The sequence below is a fragment of the Pinus tabuliformis genome, chromosome 2_2 (assembly GCF_031772625.1).
Source record: "Pinus tabuliformis cultivar Carrire ecotype Pingquan chromosome 2_2, CPIR1, whole genome shotgun sequence".
In the NCBI taxonomy this organism is placed as follows: domain Eukaryota; kingdom Viridiplantae; phylum Streptophyta; class Pinopsida; order Pinales; family Pinaceae; genus Pinus; species Pinus tabuliformis.
In genome coordinates, this window is record NC_142300.1 from 466,754,544 (window position 1) to 466,778,617 (window position 24,074).

Below are 24,074 nucleotides of genomic sequence, written 5' to 3' on the forward strand. Positions count from 1 at the left end.
CCATCAAGGACAACTCCTGTATCATAATGCCAACATAAGAGCATGGCAATCTAGGAGAATTTGTTTTTCATCTTCAACCTTCTTTGTATCGCAAAGGTGACAAACCCTTTAGCCCCAAAGTGTTTTGGTAATAGACCAACCCCCTATTTTCACTTTAAAGCTCATGACAATTAGTTCTTCTCTTTACAATTCAAAAACAAAGAAAGATCTTACCTTGCATATATTATAATGAAAAAGAAAGATCTATCAAGTTTAACAAGAAAAACAAAAAAAAAAATCCACAATATATAATTTATTCAAAGCCATATTATTTTATATAAAATTATTATTAAATATTCTGATATTAAAAATAACAAAGGATATATATGATATATACATAAATATGATGTTAATTAGATACATTACATAAAAACAAAAATATATATACATATTTAATTACAAAACGATATTATATATATATATATATATAAGTTTGGCAGGACTATGTCTTCATCATGTCTAATATATCATCTTAATCACAATAGAGAATTGAACAAGTAGCTTTACATTAAAAAATGTCCTAAAAAAACACCAAATTACTAATTATCCACAACCCCTTGGAAACTTTTAAATTTTTATCTAAATAAATAAATATTATTAATATATGATTATGATTAAAAATATAATATTTAATATTTTAAATAAAAATAAAAATAACAATAAACTCATCTCTATATATATATATATATATATATATATATATAACTTATCAAATAAATTTAAGAAAATAAAAATAAAAAACAATTACTTGGCATATTACATGCATAAACAACTATTTCTGAACTAGTGTTACTTTTTCAGATGAATGTTACCCATTTTTCAAAAACTTTAAGAAATGCAAGGGCTGTTCATTTCCGTTACATTGTACATGGACTTTGTTTTTCTTCTTAGATGGATACAATGGCAGCCTACATTCGTAACAAAAATGGCTCGACGTTCTTTTTTTCAAATCTAAAAAAATTCAAAAAGAAATGAAATAGCAACATTTATAATGTAAAAAAAATCTCAATCTTTTTATTACAATAAATTTATTTTAATAATAATAACAATAATAATAAAAATACTCATTTTTTTTATTTTCATCTTAAATACTACCATCATAATCTTAAAAAATCTCAATTTTCTTGTTTTTTAAATAAAAACAAATTCATCTTTAGACTTATTTATATGTGTTAAAATAACTTCATGTCAATTTCTTGTTTTTTAAATTAGAAAAAATTCATCTTTAGACTTATTTATATGTGTTAAAATAACATCATGTCAATCTAATAAAAATAAAAAATAAAATCATCAAACCATTATACTCTTAAATTTCTTACGACATCATCGAACCAATTTACACTAAATCAACCCTTTTATTTTGAATATAATTCAGTATAATTTTCTATCTAACAACTTCAGTGCCACTCACCAAAGCTATGTGTTACCATTCATAAGGATATGCAAACTTACATGATCCACTGTTACATTTCATTCCTAATTCTTCTAAACCATTTGAATTGTGGGTTATCCCGTTGGCATGCATGGTGGAGCAATCGAACTCTCAGTTATTTCAATGAATTAATAACTCGTCCTTTTGTGGCAATAACGACGGTGTTTGTTAACTCTAATCTCCCAATTAATCGAGCCAAGATCAACGTAAAAGAAAACTCGCAAACTCGCAATCCAATTATTCAAGCCAAATAAATGGCATGGCTATCGTGAAGGCAGTGAAGTACTAATGCGAATGTGCAATGGTCAAAATACAATGAGAGTGAAGTCAAAAGACAATGAGAGTGAATTCTTTCCAAGTAAAAACACAATCGAAGCCAAAATGCCAAGATAAAATAGCACACAGCAATATATTCTATATTATGAATGAGGAAATTACACACATATTTATACAATCAATAGTCTCAAGATAGGAATTCTATCTTAGACCTACAGTAGTGTGGTTGAGAGATTCTCTCAACCACACACTAAACTAGGAGAAACTAAATTCCTATTATGTAGGAACAAACTCCTCAAATGGAGAATTAAAACCATAGACAAGTAGGAATTAATTATTTCTAACTCCCCCCCTTAATGACTATTTGTCATGATAGTCAAATCCACCACCATCAGGCGAATTGCATGTACAGAACCTCCAAAACACAATCTGCCTTCCTCGGACAGATCCACAACTTCTCCGATCTGCATCCTCTCGCAAATTGTCAAACGAAGATGAGGATTCCCGCGGATCCCCTTGAAGGTGAATTGGTGCGATCTTTCTGTAAAATTCCACACCAGTATGGTATTTTGGCACAGTGGCGCTATTAATGGCCTAACAGACGCGCCAGTTGCGCATCCTGGCGCGACTGTCAGTGCGAAAAGCGTGCCAATCCCCTTCTACTCAGAAAATTAAAAAATCATCTGAGTCCGAGCCAGGTGTTCTGCAGTCCACCTGCTCAATTGAGCACAAAACTCTCGTGCACACCCGGCCACAAAGGCACCTCAAGCCACAGAGGCGATTCTGCCACAAAGGCAAGCTGGTCACAAAAGCACTTCAGTGACAAAAACTCTATAGATGGTTTCTGGCTCACCACCAACCCTCACTTTACAGTGACAAAAGATGGTTTCAGGCTGACCATAAACCATTACAAAGTGGTTTTAAGATCACCATGAACTTTCAGATGCCTTTAAAACTTACATTTCATTCCACATTTTGGAGTTTCTGGGTACAAACAATGACCATTACAACAACTAGACTTGCTTATAACATGCTAGGGAGTCTATTCCACAAACCACACTAACTTAAACAAACATCTATTTTGCTGTCCACCATAAATGTTGTCGTTGCTCCTTTACCTCATCTGTGAGGGGTCCACTGATAATGCAACCGGAACATAGGCACTCATAGCCACACGAAGAGAACACAATTTTCCCTTCAAGAACAATAATCCAGGACTCCACTGTCCAATCCTCCATCACATTTCAATATCCAATTCTCCTGGCATCACAACATAATGCTACTTCCCCTACTCACAGTATCAAGGCTAGTCACTGTTTTCAAGCATACTGCCTCATGCTCACTAACAATCTACAACACGATCTCGATCATCCTCCAATCTCTGATGTAGCTCCAATTGATGTCGTTTTCACTGTCATGTGTTCACCATTCCCTGCAAATTTGCTTAGTGTTGGAATGACCAGTTCCAACACACTCAGCATTGTGACAATAGTTGGTCATACTAATGTCACTTAAATTACAACTAGTTTTATTGTCATGACACTTAATCAATATATTGCAACATCATCAGAGAATTAAAAAAAAAAAAATACATTTCGACAATAGCAAAGCTCGCTCAGTGCAAATCCACCTTCAAGCCAAACTCCTACTCAAGCTCCACAGATTTTGATGCAGTCTGTATCACCGATCCCTTCAGCAGATAGTCAAAATGATGTCTCTAATCGTCCACAAGGAATTTATAGTGGAGGAAAAGATATTTTTACAACAAAAAGACAAGGCAATCAAGTTGGGAAAAACCATTTGAATTGCTGAGTCTGATTGAGTGGGCAGATGCATCCACAGATTGGAAGGATTTCACAATAGCAGATGGGAGAAAGTATTATTACAGTAAGGTCACAAAACAGTCAAAGTGGACAATGCCAGAGGAAATGGAGTGCTGTCGCTCCTTGGATCAGAGTTCCTAATGCAACAACTGCTTCATTAGTGTCTGGTTCGCTTCCTGCTCCACAAGTTCAGCAGTCTCCTCTTCTGCCAGTGCAACAGTCACAGCCTCCTCCTTTACAAATGATTTCTGCATCCTTTTTTCAGCAGCCTCCACCAGCTGCCTTATCTCAAGTGTTCTCTGCACCTTATCCTTAGTAGCCTCTATCAGCACCTTCATCACAATTGCTTTCTGCATCTTGAAGACGTGGCCCGCCCTTCTGATCGGCTTCCACCTGGACAACTCTTGGCACCAAGTGGCTCAGGTTCTTGCACGCCCTCGTCAAGTCCCTCAGCGCCCTGGAGTGGAGGCAATAGGTGCCTGTCAAGCTATCCATAGCTAGCTGTTTCTTTAACCACAGGAAATCATCCGGATCCATCAATAACAACAAATTAGTAGTCTCTGCCAACAACTTCCATGTCCTTTCCACAACCCAGCTATCTTTAGCGGTGCCTTCCAAATCTTCGGTGTTCACTTTCTCCTCTATTATGTTCACCATCATCCCTGCCGAGAACAGCCAGCACTCCAATATCTCGTGCGCGGTGCACACCGTGTTGTCCTCTCCGTTTCCCTGTGCGAGTGTTTGCTTCAGAGAACAAACGTAGCTCAGCTGACAGACCTGATCGTAGTCCAAGATGGGCTTTCTGCGGAGATTAGGCTCACCTAAACCAAGATTAAAAGGCACCCTCTGCATATGGCACTCTATAACGAGCCCTATTCTGCCCACCAGATTCTCAGCCCTCTTCCATGTGGCCAACCTCGGGAGCAGGCTCTCCTCGCTGGACCTGCTCACCATGGCCAATGCCCCGGGCCATTGCCATACTTCTTGCGCAACGCCCATCCCGAGAATATCGCTGCTAACGGCCAACTATACCGTGGGTGCGAAATGATCATCTTGACAAATCATGGAAATAAGCTCCAAATGATCTCCAATCAACGATTCGAGGCGCTTGGCCCATTCCTCTTTGTTGACATAGGGCCTGGAATCGCAGAGAATGGAGGATACCAAGCGAAAACTCATTTCAAGACCCTGCAACACTGGCTTCACAACCTGTTCATTGTACCTACTCCTGCTGGATTATGGGGTTTGAGAATGCCACCATCATCATCCTTTACGTTTGTGACCTCCTTGCCTCGTGGCCAATTTCAAAGCTCCCGTGCAGGCCACAAACAGGGGGAGGTTCCATTCTTTCTGATCTTGGTGAGCTTCACTCCCAGCTTGGTAGCCAGCACATGGGTCAGGGCATCAGCTCAGGGATCTCATCAGTAGCATATCCAAACCTTAAAGTTGCAGGCAACACAACTGGATCTCCACACGCAGAACAAATCACTTACCTGCCGATACAGTTCACTCAAAACATGGTCCACAACTCTCATGCAGCTAGCACTCCTCATGTAGTCATCATCTCTCTCACATAGGTGGAGCTCAGCACACATCCGATGTGCATGAACATGCACCAACAGGCACCACCGACATTGAGCTATGGGCAGATCCGAGATGATTCACGACCACCACCGCACGAATAGATGAGCTACACCATCGCCGCTTGTGTGTACATAGAAGATATGATCCCCTCCAGGATCCATCATAAACAAAAAAGAGTAAAGCATCCGGTCCTGAATTTAAACCCCAAATTCCAAAAAAAAAATGCAAACTTGAAACCCGGATTAAACAAAATCTCGCCAAAATCAAATATCTTTATGCCAAAAAACTGGGCTTTTATCCTTGCGCATAGCAACCCCAGACGAGCTCGAACCGCACAGCTCCTTTTTAGATCAAATCCTCCGATCTACTATAATTTTGAACTAATGATCCTTCAACCTTTTCTTCTGCCATCATTTCAATGGTGTCGAGTCTCAACTTCGTGAATCACCTTCGTCTCCTTCTGCAGCAAATCACATCTCGACGCTCACCGCACCAGATCCGCTGCTCTCAGGTCAATAGACCTTGCCCATTATTCACCGCAGCGATCCCCTGGATTCTGGACAAGACCCGAATTCTGCAACAGCTCAATGGGAAATCCTGGGTTATTCAGCTGCAAACGTTGGATCTAAGAAACAACGAGCCTGACTCTGCTTCCCAGGCGTATAGTTCTTCCCAGCTTTCACTTTTTTAAGGTTACAGAAAGTCCTCAGACCTTGAATCGTTGGATCGACCTTCCATCAAGATGCAGCGGATCGACCCTACAACAGATCCGCCCTACCACCTACTGTAACGATCCAATGCAGGTAGCATTCACCAAAAAAACAAGTTGTGTTCACTGACTGGCGAGAGTAGAAAATGCTCACAAAAACTTAGAAAATTGCTCAATGGACAGACTTAAAAAAAATAAAAAATTAAACAAAATATCCTCTTTTATTTCCGTGGCCCAGGAGGGGCGAAGGGCCCAGGCCCTCACGGGCTCTGACGCTCTGATACCAAGATAAAATAGCACACAACAATATATTCTATATTATGAATGAGGAAATTACACACATATTTATACAATCAATAGTCTCAAGATAGGAATTCTATCTTAGACCTACAGTAGTGTGGTTGAGAGATTCTCTCAACCACACACTAAACTAGGAGAAACTAAATTCCTACTATGTAGGAACAAACTCCTCAAATGGAGAATTACAACCATAGACAAGTAGGAATTAATTATTTCTAACTTGCCAAATGCTGAAATTAAAGACAGGTAGAGCAATTCTCCCACCATAGCACCTTCATGGGGAATTTCCAATTTCTAATGCCACTACGCGTCTGCACCAAGGAAGCGAGAATGTGAAACACTAAAATGAAATTAAAGAAAAAGGTGAACAATTCTGCCACTATAACACTTCTATTAAAAATTTCGAATGTCGCTACTCGTCTTTACCAAAGGAGAAGAGAGAATCAATGGCAAGAGAATGGTATTTATAATTGTGTTTTCTGACCTTTTTGTTATAGCTTTTCTCTTTTCAAATAATTAGCCATACAATTTAGGGTTAGATTAGGACTATTTGTTATTTAAAATGTGTTTTTAAAGCTATAAATTGATTGAGCATTCTAAAAAAGTATTAAATCAATTGGATGGTATAAAATACGTAATTTAAATTTATGATTATAATAAATTTTTAAAAAATTTGAAACAAAATGTATGGAAACGAACTATTACATAAAAGAGTTAGATTATAGCTATATAAAACCAATATAAGATAGTAAAAATCTAGATAATATAAAACATTAATAATGGAATATAATCATGGAAATATTTATCATTCAGTGTTAGGTTTGTTTAATATTTATTAGAGTTTAGGATTATTTAATATTTATTAGAGTTTGAACTCGTAAATTGTTGTTGAAATTACAATTTTGAATATCTAAATAGATTTAAAATCTCCAAATTAATTTAAAATTAAAGTGTACATTGGGGATAATGAAAATGAAGTATTATGTTCCAATAAGTTTTAGGTTAAAATCCCTTTACTTATATGAGCATTGTGCTAGGGGCCTAGTTCACTTAAATGAACTTGGGAGTTATAGTGGTAGCACTTTTTCAATTCCTCTAGTATAAAGAGAAAAAAATACATATCTCAACAAATTTATAAAATGAAAAGAAAGAAAATGATACATATAATTAAATGGTGTCCACCCGATATAATTGCTATGTGTAAACTATGGAAATGATGTCTAGGGGGTGTAATTGAAATAATAACATTTGGAAGAGTTAACCATGGGGGATTCACTTAATGAACCTCTAACATATCACGTGCATTCATGGCATATAAACAATACCCTTAATTTCACTAAATTGGAAAATACCTCTAAAAATAACATTATTTAACCCCTACCAATACGAACCCGATACACCTTCCCAATTTAAAAAACCCCTACTTTCACTAGATATTGTAAGTATCCATTTTTTCATTAACATTTTTTATATCCCTTTATATTTTTTCGTTAACTTTGAACTCCATTTTCTATACCTGCCAATATAAAAACCCTTTACCCCCTATATATCCCCCATATATTATGTTGTTTTTTCCTTAATAAATATCCCCCAATATGAATGCATGTGATATGGTATTGCTCCCCCAGTGAAGCCTCGTGGGGTTAGCTACCTTTTTGATGAGCTATATTTATTTGAGTTAATTTTACATTAAATTATAATTGTTTTTTATATGGTTTAACATGTATTTTTAAAAAATTCTTAGAAAAACACAATAATAAATTACACAATTTAAACTTACAACTCTTAAAAAAATGGTAAATACTTATTTAAAAAATAAAACAACAATAAAACTTTATTAATTATACTACACTTATTTTTTTTTAAGGTTTGTTTACCGATTGGGTGGCCGCTACATCCATAAGAAAATCTAAGCAACCAGAAAGAATCTACCCTTCGGGAAATCTAGACAGATCAACCAAAAGATCTACCCGTAAGCCAAACAAACAGGCCTAACCTCAAAGGCTTGAAGGAGATGATATTTAACTCCATAACCTCCCAACTAGCTACCGTACTTAGCAACAGGAATTCAGCCAATTAAACTAACCATTAAAACTATTATACTACAGATATTTATCAAAATAACACCCATTAAAATCTAATTAAAAAATAAAAAACAAAAACAAATCAATTCAGAACATTAATTTAACAAATATAATAATTACATATCATAATAATTAGATAGCCTTCCCTAGTCGTGGCTTTACAGTCATCGTAGTTATTGTTTTTGGCTACATCCGCATTATTTTACTATTATGCATTTAATATACATACAGTCATGGCTTGGGTTGACCATTGCCGCAATATTCGGCTATAAGTTAAATAAAAAAATTTATGTTTTTTTTAATTGTATTTTATAATTTCATTTATCTCAAGTTCAAAATATTTTATGAAAAAATTGATATCGTAAAGTTAAAAATGCAATATTTTATGGAATTGGAAAAACGTATATACAAAAAGTTACAGATTCGGTTCGGTTAGAATAGGACGATTTAAATACAAGAAGAATCCATATATAAAAAATAAGCCAGAAAAATCAAAATCAAAAGCTTAAGAACCTTATCTCCTATTTTAAATATTAATTATTTTTCCTTTTTAGTAAAATATTTATAGTGTTTCAAATCCAAGTATGAAATACTTTTGCCTATTTAATAAAGATCCATAGTTTTGTTTTTTTTTCCTTAAAGATCCAGAAAGAGTCTGTCAGACGATATTGTTTTTTAACCGCCTTGCATATGAATGGCTTTACAGCTCTGCATTTAATATACGCGAATTTCCACCGCTATTCTGAAGAAACTTCCAGTTGCAGCTGATCATCTGCTGCCATTCTGCCACATCAGGTACGGGATTTTTGAACGTGGCAGCAATATTTTAAATGGAGTAGGTAAATATCATGGATTACTAATAATGTATACAAATTCATTGCTATTTATTATTGTTGTTGGATCACTAAGCTTGCTGCATCCGCTAAGCCATCTCATGTTCTCAAATCATGTACCCATCAGAGAAGAATACGCGCATTTTCATGTCTGGAAGCCAACGATCTGCTGCACTAATCCCAAGTATGATATTCTACTTTCGAGAAGATCCGATATGGCATTGCTTTCGAGAAGATCCAAACGATGCCCAAGTATGATATTCTAAATATGAGTTATGTTGTCCTTTGTGAAAGATCCATATTTTTGTCCTTTTTTTGTTATGGAAATATCCACTTACTCCTCATCCTCACCAGACAATATTGCTTCTCTATGTCTGTGCAATTGAATGGCTTCATTTAATAATTTTAATATGCCTACGATCTGATCATCTGCTGCAATATTGCGCTATATAATATCCTTCATCTTTGGATGTCGCAGCTACGTCTCAGATTGAGTATGGAGAACGCGTTGGCCATGCTCTTCGGAAGCATGGCGGTCCGCCGGCATCCCATATCACTGCTTGTAGTTTTATTGCATATACTTATCGTTGTATTGAGAGTAGTTACATGCTTTACAGTCTGCTATGGGAAATGTTTGCAGTATTTCTTTTCCTTAATAAAACTTTGATTCATTTAGATTTACTTTATTTAAATATATATGTATTAAAAAAATTAAAATGAGTGTGTTTGTCTAGGATTTGCTTTTCATTAGATATTAAATTCAAAAATTAATGAGAAGATAAGGGTTATGGGTGGGAGTTTACAATCGGGATTTTACTATGCCAAGAAGCATACAAGCTCAATGAAGTCTCCGATCTTACTATTGAGCAGATAGCTCGTACCCAGAATATATTGTATTACCAGTGAAGATATACAGAGATATGGATCCCAGATATTTGTCCAACGTAAACGGCAACCTTTTCCATTAAACAAAAACATATATATCATTTCTGTGTACCTATGTAAATGTTTATATATGCATGGTGCTGAAGAGCTGCCGTTTTCGGTGGACAAATTATCTGAGACCCGATATCAAAGAAGGCCTATTTCCAAACGATGAAGACCATACTTTTCTCTGGCTGCACCAGATTCTACGAAACACGTTACAAACAATTTTATTCGGTAAGTGAATGAATGCCATTTCGTAATATTTTAGGGTTACAATTATCGTTCTGTTGATGCTTGCAAACTGTGTTTTCTATTTGTAGTAAGCCTGATTTCGTGTGTCTTCCATCATTTTCTAGTGAGCGTGGTTCAACATTTTTCTTCCGAATGAATAATACCCACGACTATCATCCTATTTACGGTTCAGTCAAGGCTGTCATTAGCTATTCCTAAACTTGGTCCACGATATTGGATTCATCTTTGCCTTCTGCTAATGTGACACCAGTTGCACAATCAACGTTACTGATTTTTCCGTTGGATAAGCAAATCGTGTAGAAATTTTGTGGTATGGGCAGTTGTGAAACCTTTCTTCGGCCAAAGCAGCTGTAATTTCTTTATTTGCATAAACATGTTTCCTCTTCATTATTTTGAAGCGAAGCTTCTATGTGCTTGCTGAATTTGAGTGAATCCATGACCGAGTTGTCATTTTCTGTGGACCGAGACAAAGAGGATCATTATCCAGCCGCATGCGATTCTACGAAACAGGTAACAAACAATTATATTCAGTATACTTCATTGATGAATGCCAATGTGAAGGTTTCGAATTCTGAAATGGTAAAAAGTACGTGTTGCAATTATTGTTCCTCTGACATGCACATTGACCGACACAGGCTGACAGCTGCGAGTATAACGGAAAACGAGATCAAAAATTTTGGGAACACACCTATGAGGAAGTGTCTGTTTAAGAAGGGATTCGATCCCTCGATCCATGTACTTTTACCCGAAATCCAACCCATTTACACAGTAGAATGATGGAACTCGATCCCTCGAGGCAGTGAGAAAAAGACATGAAGCAGAAGCTCAGTGTAGGTCGAAATTACACAGGACGTTTGTAGCTTCTTCCTCATTTTCCTGACAATGATTTTTTTAACAATATTGGCTGCATGATTACAGAATTCAGGACTAGATTGTTGCCGTGGCCCAAATTAAAACAACTGTAATGGCTGCATGATTACAGAATTCTGTAGTAGCTTGCTGCCATGGCCCAAATTACAGTGCAAATATTTCATGTATAATATACTTTACTTGATCATTCCCCTTATGTATATTGTATCTTGCTTTTCCCAGATTTTTTATTTTTACATGAATTTTTTCTAAGAACTTAATATTATTTTCTACGGACATAATATAATCACAATACAACTCGATTTTGTTATTTCAAAATTAGAAAAAACCTCACATAAATTTATGGAGTGTTCGTTCTCTGCAATAATTGAGACATATTGGATTTTCAGTTTATCTCATTTTCAGTCTGATCGATCTAAGGTCTTAAAATGGAGAAACGTTGAAGTATGAGCAGGTAAACTCAAATTTAAAGCGTACGCACACCTGCATAGAGTAATGCAGTAATGAAGTTGACGAGTTCGGTAATGAGATCGGCACTGTCTACCAATTTAGATTGTTCGTGTTTTATTTATGAAAAAGTGTTCTTCTCGAATCACGGTTCCAAGATTATTTTCCATGGAGGATATATGTTACGTGGAAGGGAATAGAACGTTAGGTTAGCGTAAAACAAAATAATGGTGATTCGCGATTCGGTCTTCTGTCAGATAGCTGTGGTTCATCCATAGCATTTTTACGGACTTCCATGGTACACCTGGGAGTATCCATCAACAGGTTTTTAAATTTGGTCCACAGTATAGGTAGTAAGTAGGTGTTGTATTAACTCACTCTTTAATTTGAAGTTACCTGTTTAATTTCCATCTCCTATGATATATTGGATATCATGGAGATTGTAGTCAGGCCAAGGTTAAAAAAAGAAAAGTGAATTTCTATTTTCTCATTAGTTATGGTCTTTGCTTTTAGTCAAAAAGCTTTATTTTCAATTTTCTAAATTTGAATTTTTATTTTTGATCGCTTTTGTTCTTGTTTTTAGTCCCCAAAAAAATTCACTTTCAATTAGTTTCCAAAATTTTAAATAGATTTTATAAAGTTTATTAAAGCTTTCAAAAAATTAAATATGAAATTAAATATTTTGAAAATCAAAATTAAATTTTGAATTTTTTTAAATTAAAATTTTAATTGGTGTTTAAAATTAAATTGTCAAAATTATTTAAAAAAAAAATCTTATTTCTATCAAATGTAAATATTTATGCTTAGTAATTTATTTTTGCACCTCATTTTTTTTTTAAGATTTATTTTTAATATATGGTTTTACCATTAAAAACGTACAAGAATATAATCATTCATATATTATATTATGTTATTTTTAATTTGATAGTTTTTAATTAATAATTGGATAATGAATTTAATATAAAATAATTTTTTAATTAAGATATTCATTTAAATTTATTTATTTGCATAAACATTTAGATTTATTTTTAAATATAGTTTATTTATAATTAATTTATTTAGACAATGTTTAATCTATTTATTTTTTATATGAAAAATGTTGATGTCGCATTTCAAAATTTATATATTTGTCATTTTTAATACAATTTTTTACATAATAATAATAATAATTTAATTTTAAGAGATATAAATACGATATTATATAATATTATGTGTAAGGCTATTTTAAATTGGGGTTTATGATTACTAGGTAGCATATAATATATATATATATATATATATATATATATATATATATATATATGGTTTTGGAGGTTTTTAACTCTATAAATATTTAAATTAATTTAAAGTAGCTATCAATTACATGGTTTTGGAGATTTTTAACTCTAAACATTTAAACTAGCAATTGTTAAAGACATAAATTCGAGAAGAATCGTGACATGAAGATAAAAATTAGTAAACAAAATGTCATTCAAAGTTAGAAGATAAACAAAAATCAATTACTAGGATTTTCCTATTCCAAATGAATCAATTTCAGATTATTTTTTAGTTTTATAGGATTAGCCATAGTCACGTGAATTTGTAGTTGGAAATTTTAATTCTCAGGCATTCATCACTATGTTTACAATTTACTACAGAGTATAACCAATCTATTTCAGGATGGATTGAATTTAGTAAAAACAATTGTAACTAGAATTTCATGTGGAGGTGGTATCAACATAGGCACATGTAATGTATAAGACAAGATTGGTAGGATTGACGTATTGGAGCACTAACGTGAATATATTTCTTGATCCGAGATGCTGTATGATGCCAACTATGTGAGGGGATTACAGTCAACAAATAGTTTGGATCCTAATAGATTAAAGGTTGTTGCATGCTGCAAACATTACACTGCCTATGATTTGGATAACTGGAATGGTGTTGATCACTTCCATTTTGATGCCTAGGTATATTAGTTGATTATATAGACCATGTTAGGATACCAATTCAAAATTCATATATCCATATGTTATATAATTTATGCTCCTGGGGGCACTACATTGCACATACTTGCTGAAAAGAATAAAAGATGAAGAGACAAAAATTGCACCCACTGTCTTCATCCCCTACATCCACATCATGGCTTTCATTGTGACAATAAGATGTACAGGATTCAAGGTGCCAAAAGAAGGGTATGGTTGTGATGTTACCCTGTGAAGAAAAATTGGTTCAATTTCTTCTCTTTCATTTCCTTCATGTTAGCAGTTGTTTGTAAGTATGTAGAAGAAAGGGTTGCAACATGTAATGTATTCTCTCGCTCACATGCAACAAAGAAGGCACTAGTTCCTATCAAGGAGAGGTGATTCATGCTAGTTGAGTGCAAATTCAAGGATAGAAGGTGCAATGGAACTTCAAATTTCACACGTACAATAAAAAAAAAGACTCGTAATTATAATATGGTAATCAGAACATGAACAAAAGAAATGAACACAATAAAAATAACCAGGAAAATTGTTACAGATTGATTACCTTCTTTTCCAAGTCAGTATGTAAGAGTTTCAAACATGTACCCAACCTTGATGGGCATTTTGGTGAACTCTGGACTGAATGAGCTGTAGATGCAAATCTTACTGAAACAAATTGTATTTGCAATGATAAATTTCAATGGTTGGAAGAAATTGTATTTGCAAAGGGAAATATTTCTGGTGTGTATCTTGAGATCCTAAGATCCAACACCTGTGGACGTAATTTTTCAAAACAAAAAACTAATGTTCATTTCCACATACATGAATATGCCTTGTTATAGAAAGTAAATATTTATCTTAAACATTCATGACATCCCTCAAAACCATCCAAATGAACTTTAGAAAAAATTTGAGTCTCATCACTTTGGTAATCCTGAATAATAGGTATATGCCTCTTGGTATTGAACCTTGCTTTAATCAACCTCTTTGCAAATCTATAACTATGACTTGAATGGAGTAATTGTCCACGTTCACTTCGATGATTTCATACATAATTTTTATCACAATAGAGGGATATTAACTCACATATGTTAAGTGTTTGTTTTTAAGTGTGAAGTATAGAATTTCTTTAAAATTTAAAATATTGAAGCATCAATAAATTTAAAAATATTAAACTTTTCCCTTCAATGTCAAATGAATATATGTACATCTCTCATAAGGGTACACTTTGAAGTGACATTTCAGTGAAACTTTTGAATGCAATTTTATAAAAATATATGGACAATGCTTTCGGTATCCAGATACCAATAAGAGCCATTAATACAAATCATCGGTGTAAAATTTGCATCCCAAGGAAAGGGGGTTAGCATATATTACAATGATTTAAAAATATTAAAATTTTCCCTTCAAAGTCAAATGAATCTATGCACATCTCTCAGAAGGGTACACTTTGAAGTGAGATTTCAGCAAAACTTTTGAATACAATTTTATAAAAATATATGGACAATGATTTCAGTATCTAGATACCAATATGAGCCATTAATACAAATCATCAATGTAAAAGTTGCATCGCAGGGAAAGGGGGTTAGCATATATGATAATGATTAAAATGATTAGTGTGTGACAAAGATTACAATGATTAAGGCTTGAGCAATTTGACCAAAAAATTTGCAACATCCTTTGCATTAGACCATCCATGCACTTTATCATTGACAATATCATAGTTCTTGTGAAAAGTTTCCACAAAGGGTATTTTCCAAAACATTAATCAACACCACACCTTCATGAGAATTTTTCCACCCTTAACATCCCTCCATAAATTTCTAGTAGCCCTAGTCTCACTATATAGGATAGGGCCTTTTCAGCTTCAAAATATGGGGCTAGGAGGAAGGAAGCATGCCACGAGATCTCTATGAACAAGCGGTGAAGCAAACTCGCCTTTGTAAGTAGGCTACTCAATGGATGATTTAATGTGTTTTCTAATTTCATTTAACCCACTTAATATGTCCTTACCTTTACCGTGAAAATTAAAACTAGGATTGACTCAAGAGAGTGAAAAAGAGCATTAGTAGTGAAAAGTACTTACTGGGAAAGTGCCTATCGATATGCTCGTATGGAAGTGTAACATAGCTCAAGCACTATCTCCTCTTTAGTTAACAACTTATCTCAATCTCACTCATCTGGGGAATATGGGGGAAATTAGAAAGCAAGCAAACAAAGTTATTCATCTCGAGGGATAGCAGGATCGAGCACCTTCGGAAAATAGCACCAGCAGAAGGATTCATTTCTCAATCCATTGAAATAAATCAATCACATCTTTCAGGCGATAACATGGCTTAATCAATATGTTGATAAGTAAGTGACACAACTCAATGCTTTCTGGTGGGGAACTTCAAATGGGTAGAGGAAGGAGTTAGTACATGAGATTGGATTGTATTGGGATGAAATATTACACCTTTAATCGGGATAGGATGTAAATTAAAGCTAAGCATCGAGCACCATACTCGCATCAACACCTTGCATCAAGTGCATCAATTGTTGGATCGACCCTTGTCTCTTATCAAGGAAAAGAAGAAGTGTGCTATCGGTTGTTGACTTCAGGATTTGAAATACCTTCCATTCATTCAATCGATTATCTCGGTTTTTAACATCTTCTCACTTTTGTCTAGCCTATGTCTCCCATATAGGGTTTTCCAACTGAAATTCTTCTTATAGGCTCAACCTAACCCTCCCTCAAATCAAGGGTTGTATCATGGGACCATAAGTAAGTCGATAGGCCTGAACCATAAAAAGGCAAGCCTATCAAACCCATCCAATCCTTTTCCAAACACATAAAGAAAGATGAATTGGGTCTAAGCTCTAGTAAAAAGAAAGGTATGTGTGTATAGGGGTACTAAAATGAAGGGGATCATCTGTCAAACCCTATCTCGATGACATCAAAAAGAAACATGGGGCAACAAGAATATGATGTCACGGTCTGACTTACTCCTTTATGCGCAAAATATGATCTCCATCCCTCAACTTCAAAGAAGGGAAGAAATCTCCACTTCCATCTCCCAGATAAATAAATTATTTTTTATCAATTGATTCCCATTCCAAGGAATTTTGCATCATCTCAACTATTATTGCTCCCTGCAACATAGAACATTATCACCATGCAATATTTCTAAAATAATTATTTTCACCTAGAGAAGAAAGTGAGATGAATGATCCATCAAATCTTTGGGTGTTTGTGTGTATTCCTTGGATGCATTTTCCATTGAGTATAGACCATAGAAGTTGAAATCCATCTAATCCCTCATCCAAATTATTTATCTCAAATTCAAAAAAATAATCCTAAAGAATAAATATCATAACTTTGTATGTGCATATCAGACCTATACATCATAAGTTATAGATCCAAATATACATATCAAAACATGTGTTGTCATTCTAGAGCACTAAGCATATAAGACCCCATTTTAGATGGGTGTTATCTAATGTGTAATAGTAGAGAAGAATGGATACCTTGCACATGTTAGGAGGGAAAAGGTTGCATCCATGAGGAGGCCCTTTAGTAAACAAATGAAAAGGTTGAATCCTAAATCTCCCATTTTCATCAACAAAGGTTGGCTTTGTATTAATCTTATTGAAGTATTGGAGCAGGTATAGGGTTTGAAGAATAGTCTTTATGAAGAACATATTAACATCCCTCATGATTCGAAGATCACATCCACAACATCACAACAACCAAACATGTTTGATTACAATAAATTAAGAATTCTTCAGTGAAATATCATAAACCAAAAATGAGGAGAGAGAACGATGATATCACCACTCATCCCATGGAGAAGCCTAAATTTGATTGTTCTTATCATTTCTCCACAATCTTTTACTGAAAATCAACCTTTAAATAGGCAAAGATCCCTATAAAAACATGCATTTCCAGATTTCCAAATTCAAAAAGAAAATATCAGGCGATTTAAATAGAATTATAAATTTTTGGTAAAGATGCCAACATTTCTACTATAGAATAAATTTACATATGTCTGGCTTCAAAAATTCACCTTTTTAGCTTAAAGAAATGAATACAATCAAGTTTTTAAAATAAATTTATAGTTTTTTCACTCCAAATAGACCTCTATGTGGCTAAGCATGCATACTTTTGTACTGAAGCCTAAATTTAGCGATGTTCGGCTTTTGAACTTCAAGATGGATCCAATAAATTTACAATCTTTTACTGAAAATAAACTGCTAAATAGGATAATATCCCTGTAAAACCAACATTTATAGATTTCTAGATTCACAAAGAAAATATCATGCGATTTAAATAGAATTATAGATTTCTGGTAAAGATGCAAACATTTCTACTACAGAATGAATTTACATATATATGGCTTCAAAATTTCACCTTTTTATCTTAATGAAACGAATACAATGAGGCAGATTCAGTAAATTTATTATTTCTATCTCAAAATGAACCTCGTTCTTGGTAAGAATGCAAGTATTCTTACTAGAGGCTTCCTAGATATGGAGATTTTAATTTGAATATTTCATAGATTTAGCTTGAAATAAATATTATATTTAGGCAGTTGTAATAAATTTATGAACTTTATCTTAAAATGACCAAACACATAACAAAATTGGCCACAAGTTGTAGTAATCCTTGGACCAACTAAAACTCAATCTTACGTTACAAAAAGATAAACATATGAATAGTAACTAGTTACCATGAGAGTATTCCATGTAAAAGTGGTGAGCAGAGTCTCGAAGAGTAGTGTGGCTTTGAGTTCTTTAACTACCGATGGACTGTTGTCACAATTTTCATATGTCGTCCATTTACCTAAACTCAAAATATGCAACGTTGTTAACTAACATAACCAACATTCACGTCCCCCGACTCATAATATTTCAATTGTCTAACACACAAGATCGAAGGTCCCAAAAGGTGCAGAGCAGAAGCTAAGCAAGTTCTTCTCAAAAGGAAACGCTTTACGACATAATTTTCTCAAATATAAACACCTTACTATGTAATTAATCTAAATTATCTATCAATTACTTTTTACATAAGAAACAAGTACTAAGAAACAACGCTGGATATTACACTTTTTTATTGAGTATTAGGGCAAGCGAAAAATAAGATGGAATAATTTATTTTTTATTTATCATATGATTATTTTTTAATGTTTTTTACACATTTTTCGTTTCATTCATTTAGTTATATATTATGTACTTTACTTCTTTTATCACTTAAACTATGGGCGTTAAATAAAAGGATTTTTTTGATGTAATCTCAGTTTGAGTTTAAAATGAAGGATTTTTCCATGTATCTAGATCTATGAGTTGCAATATGCATAACCAAACACACTATTATGAAACGTGAAGAACATGTTGTGTTGAGAGAAAGGATAGAAGTTTTATGAAGTATTTTTTGTTTTATTCATTATGATAAATGGTTTTAACTATTATTTGTTTATATTAATGTGTGATCATTATTTGTAGAGTTCTAGGTTTTACTAGAGAATGAGTTTGTTCCTATTATTTATGAGTTTGTTGAGGCCTAGGTGTTTGACATATTCTCTCAAACTAGATAGTCTCTTAGTTTTGAGTCTAGGTGAACCGTAACCACTGATCCAAGTTGACTCTCCAATTGAATGACAATCAAGTGAGTGAAATATTTCAAGAAATATTTCTATAATCATTGTCATGTATATCAGTTTATGGTTTATTTTATTTCCTGGCTCTTTCTTCCTTCTAAAAGATAATCATATAAAATATAGAATTAGCAATCATAAAATTTTGAACTTATCCACTTATCCCAATTGGCAAAGCAATAGCCAGTAATTATGTTTGACAGTAATCAAATAATAACACATAATACAAATCCTTGTAAATTAAATGAACTTTAAAGGGACGAAATACATAAAAGTGAAGTTTCCATTCTATATAAGAGAATTAATTATGGAGATGCTTACCTTGTAAATAGGAGAAAGATTTGTTTATTAATACCAAAAATATGACAATTTTTTTAATTATAATTAGAAAGAAAAAAAACTATAACTACTTTTGAGATAATTCTCAAAATTTTAATCCATCACTAATACTAAGAATATTTTAAAATATGCTATGGAATTTAAATCTTTATTATCAATCTAATAATTATTGAGAATTAAATTAAAATTCTAGAAACCTTATTCCAAATTTGATATACTTTTTTTTGTAAGCTTCGCACGACTACACCTTCATCATGTACAATATATCACCCCGATCGGGGTGGGGAATTGAAATGGTGACTTCACATCAAGGATTTCCTTAACATAGCACCCGATCACTATCTGTCCAAGACCCCGTGGACCAAAAGTGATATACTTATCTATATACTTTTTTTTTCAGAGAGAAATCCATATATATGGCCGAAGCCCTCAGATTACAATATGGCCGAAGCTAGTCAGAATACGGCTGAAGCCAGATTACATTATGGCCGAAGCCAGTCAGAAATACGGCCAAAGCCAGCTGATTATACGGCAGAGCCATCATATATATCGCCGAAGTGAGGGGTCCTCCGCAGGGATCGAACTCGGCTGGGGGGAGCGAAAGCCATCCGCCCCAGCCGTCATATCATGCACGCTGGGTGCACTTATCCATATACTTATGGATAATTAAATTAACACTCTATAAACCCTATATAATTAACACACTTCATTTTCCTCTAACTCTCGTACTCAATAAATGATAATTATAACAAAGACAAAGTATTTATAAATTTCAAATTCTACATGATAAAAACTATTAACAATTAATTAACCAACTATTATTATGAACCATTGCTGAGAAATAATTACTCACTCCACCTCTAAACAATATAACTACAAAATGTAGTAGTCATTGTTTGATTATTCTAAAATTTCAAGATTTTAGTAGGATTCTTGTATTAAAACAATTTTTTCTCAATCATACTTTTTGTTGTTTATTCTTTAAATACATAAATAAATTAAACACTCTGAAAATTTTTGAAACGTTAAAAAAATATTTCCAAGAAACCTAGAAAACTATAACCAAAATGTATACCAACAAATTCAAATTGACTCATACCATAAAAAGTGGTCAACAACTTCAAATTGAATCATATCATAGAAAGAGGTAAAAATAGATCATGAATATATATACACATAGCCATGCATTCATAAACCAAATGTTTAACTAAATTTTCAAATAAAAATTCACACAAAAATGATGAAGGAAAAATGGTCATATCTATTCACTCCCATGGTTGATAAACACAACCCCTTTAAAACAGCGTGTCCATGGAAGAAATAAATTTTTCGGGGAAAGTTATTTTTTGTCCAATTTTGATGATTATTTTTTTCAAAAAATATGATAATAAGAGTGTTTGAATATTTTTTTTATGGTGGAAATGGATTTAGCACCATCAAAAACCCCCTTGGCACCCAAAATTGTGAAATTTGACAGCTACAACCCAAATTTCCCAAAATTTCTACATTTCTAAAAGATTTTAACAAAAATCATACTAAAATTTCCACTACTTTCCAAGAGAATTTGTAACCTCTTTAGATTGTTCTCTTTAAAACACTTTTGATGACTGCTCATAGGAAGGACAAGTTCACGAGTGCGCTTTACACAAAGTTCAAATTTGAGGACCTTCCACGTGACATGTTTCCTTGATGGAAAATTATATTTTGACCATTACTTTAGAATAAATGTATGAATTTTTTTTATAAATATAAATTATGAGTGATCTAGATGTTTTTTAGTCCTTTCCCAAAGGGCTAGCAGGGACTCTTGTAACTGGTTGGCATCTTGACTCCTTCTATTACGCTTGCACAAAAATCAATGGTCTTTTCATGAATTGTCCTTATATGGTTTTAGCTAAAGTTAGAAAATGACATTCAAAAGTTTGAAGATCACATTTTATTTTTAACGAAAGTTTTAATTTCACCAACTTATTTGGCCTCTTCCTAAGGGAAGAGGCCTGGATATCTTAGACTAAGTTTAAGTAAAAATATGTATTTAATTAGATTTTTTTCTAAGAGAAGTAATGCTAGAATTACTTCACTGGCATTCAGTAACATTCAATTTTTCATGTTCAGTGGCTATATTATAAATTTCTTCCATGAATAAGTGGGAGTGAAGTGGCTATAGATAAAGCTTCAATGTGGAGTTCCACAACACTTCTTCCTTGCATGTTTCGATGTGTCATTCCAAGCACTTTCATTATAGTTCTTTAGTACTTTTGTCCCTGATTACCTCAGTTTAGCCATAACTTCACATATAATCTCCTTGGCCCCGCTAGTCATAACATGGATCTCTGCCTTCACAACATAACGATCTCAGATCTTCAGAGCTTGAAGGACCTCAAAGCAAGTAGGATGGAAGGGCATCTACACGAAGGGCCTTACAAGCGTATGTAAGGGCGTAAATCTTCTCAAACTGGTGCACTTTACTGAGAATATAAGCTACATGGGAAATACAAAATATTTAGACTATAGAATCCCAAAAACAGAGCAGTTGGAGAAATGGGAAAATTCCAGAAAATATTTGAAAAGTAATTAGTAGGACCCATAGAAAAGATAAGTTGAATAGACACAGATGAGAATAAAATTATATAACTATTTTTGTTGGATGTTTGTTGTTTCATTTACTTTCACTGCTTCAATTGTTGAGAGATGTTTGCAGACCCATTCACATGTGCATACTCTCCTCACTCTCATCCACTGCAACCACAATATTCTTCACCATCTTAAATCTATGCCCCTTTAAACTTTTCACAAATTGGAATTGAACAAAAGGGAAGATGGATTGGCTTGCATCACTTTCTAGCTCTGGCTACTAATTGTATGGAATTCTATAAATACTAAACAAAGGTTGTGGCTACAGAGTAGGTTGAGAAATGTTTAATATTATAATAGATTTTTTTTAGTTGTCTGAATATGGTTACTCATGAAAAAATTATAATTCATGAAAAAATTATATTTCATTTAAAATATGAAGGAGTGATATACCATAATTAATTTTAAATTCTAATTGTATCCAAATTTGATCAAATACAATCAAATGGAAAAGAAAAATCCTAGTATCCTTGGTACTTTCTAAACATTTATCATTCTCAAATTGGGGACAAAAGCAAAAAAACTTGTGGAACCTACTTGTATAGTTTAGAGAAACCAAACTTACATATTCATTGTTGGTTCAAAGAAACCTAACTTACATATTCATTTTTTATTTTAATCTAATTATTCCCCCATTACAAAATGGAGTTGTTCAATATCTTTTCCCTTTTGTATTAGTTTAATATGAGCACCATATTCACAAACATGTATTCACATTAACATGTTTTTCTATGTTTTCGCTTTCTTTCCAAATCAAGTGTATCATGGCAAACACCTCATCGTCTCACATGGGCTAGAAGGACTCAATTCTCCTGGTAGTCAAGAGATCCAAGATGTAATTTTTTTCATTTTATGCCAATAATCTCCATAGGGAGCCAGTGCCATGTCTCTAAAATTGTAAGCTAAGTAATTCCCTATCTCCGATGTAGGTCGGCTGGAAAAGAGAAGATCATTAGTTTTGAGAAATTGATGTGGTAGCCAATACCCATCTTGTATGTAAGTTCTCTTTTGTATCCATTTTCCCTATGCATGAATGGCGCTATTGACTACCCTCCTGCAACCAAGTATGTTGGACTCATTCTTAGGTTCACTATGGAATATTTGTATATATGGTATTCAATTGCAGGTGTCCATTGCAAGGCACGGAGGAAATTTCAATCACATGGTAGGATCAAAATCAAGCTAATCAAGTTGAATGGAGACTCCAAGTAATCACATGACATCCTCCATGTATTGCATGGTTATTTGGGGAACAAAGTAGTAAGTTGTGTGGCCTCCATGTGGGGTCCACATGGCGCATGAAGGTCATAGTTTATAATTTTGGTTTGACAAAGCACCTTTGTCACTTACAATGTCTGCACGGCTTACAAGTGCCTCACTGTGAATTCCCAAGGACCATCAACAATTTTAAATGGCCATGATAGAGATTTTCTGGTGAGAAAAAATAGCATCATGTATATGCCCATGAAGAAGTAACCAACAAATTCCATAAATAGGGAGTACGCTTTACCACGAGGAAAGGAAACCCAAAAAGCCTTAGCTCCATAGAATCGGGCCTCCACCCCCACGGGCATGTTGGGCCACGAGGGTGGGATGGGAGGAGTAGCACATAACCACCTCTCGTTCGACCCCGCAGCCCAACAGGGCCGCGGGGGTGGGTGTTGCCGACGGGCATGACTGGGCCCACCATGCCCACTGCTGATGTAGTGGCCTCTTGTCTACCAAGGGGCTATTGGGTAAGCTTGGCTCATCTAAATTTTTAATTTCTAAAAGAAATCTAAATTTCATTAATAAAAAGTTAAATATTATTTTACTGGAATATGTTTTTTGTCTGGTATTTTACACGAAGATAACAACCCAACTGACACATAACTACTAGTAAACCTATGGGAGTTTAAGACTTGCACACAACAAAAGGGAAACTAACCTTTCAAATGTGATAATCT

General features: G+C 33.9%; 1 protein-coding gene across 1 annotated transcript; it reads right to left on the reverse strand.

The window, feature by feature from the left end:
• Positions 1-3,535: 3,535 nt before the first annotated feature.
• LOC149193328 (nematode resistance protein-like HSPRO2) lies at positions 3,536-5,971 on the reverse strand. Its single transcript, XM_089404830.1, has one exon. It carries the CDS (start codon positions 4,567-4,569, stop codon positions 3,883-3,885), a length of 687 nt encoding a protein of 228 aa, XP_089260956.1. The 5' UTR covers positions 4,570-5,971; the 3' UTR covers positions 3,536-3,882.
• Positions 5,972-24,074: the final 18,103 nt, after the last annotated feature.

What these genes read in the sequence shown, in the direction of transcription:
- LOC149193328 (XM_089404830.1), bottom strand. Translation starts at nt 4,569, where the DNA reads ATGGGCGTTGCGCAAGAAGTATGGCAATGGCCCGGGGCATTGGCCATG.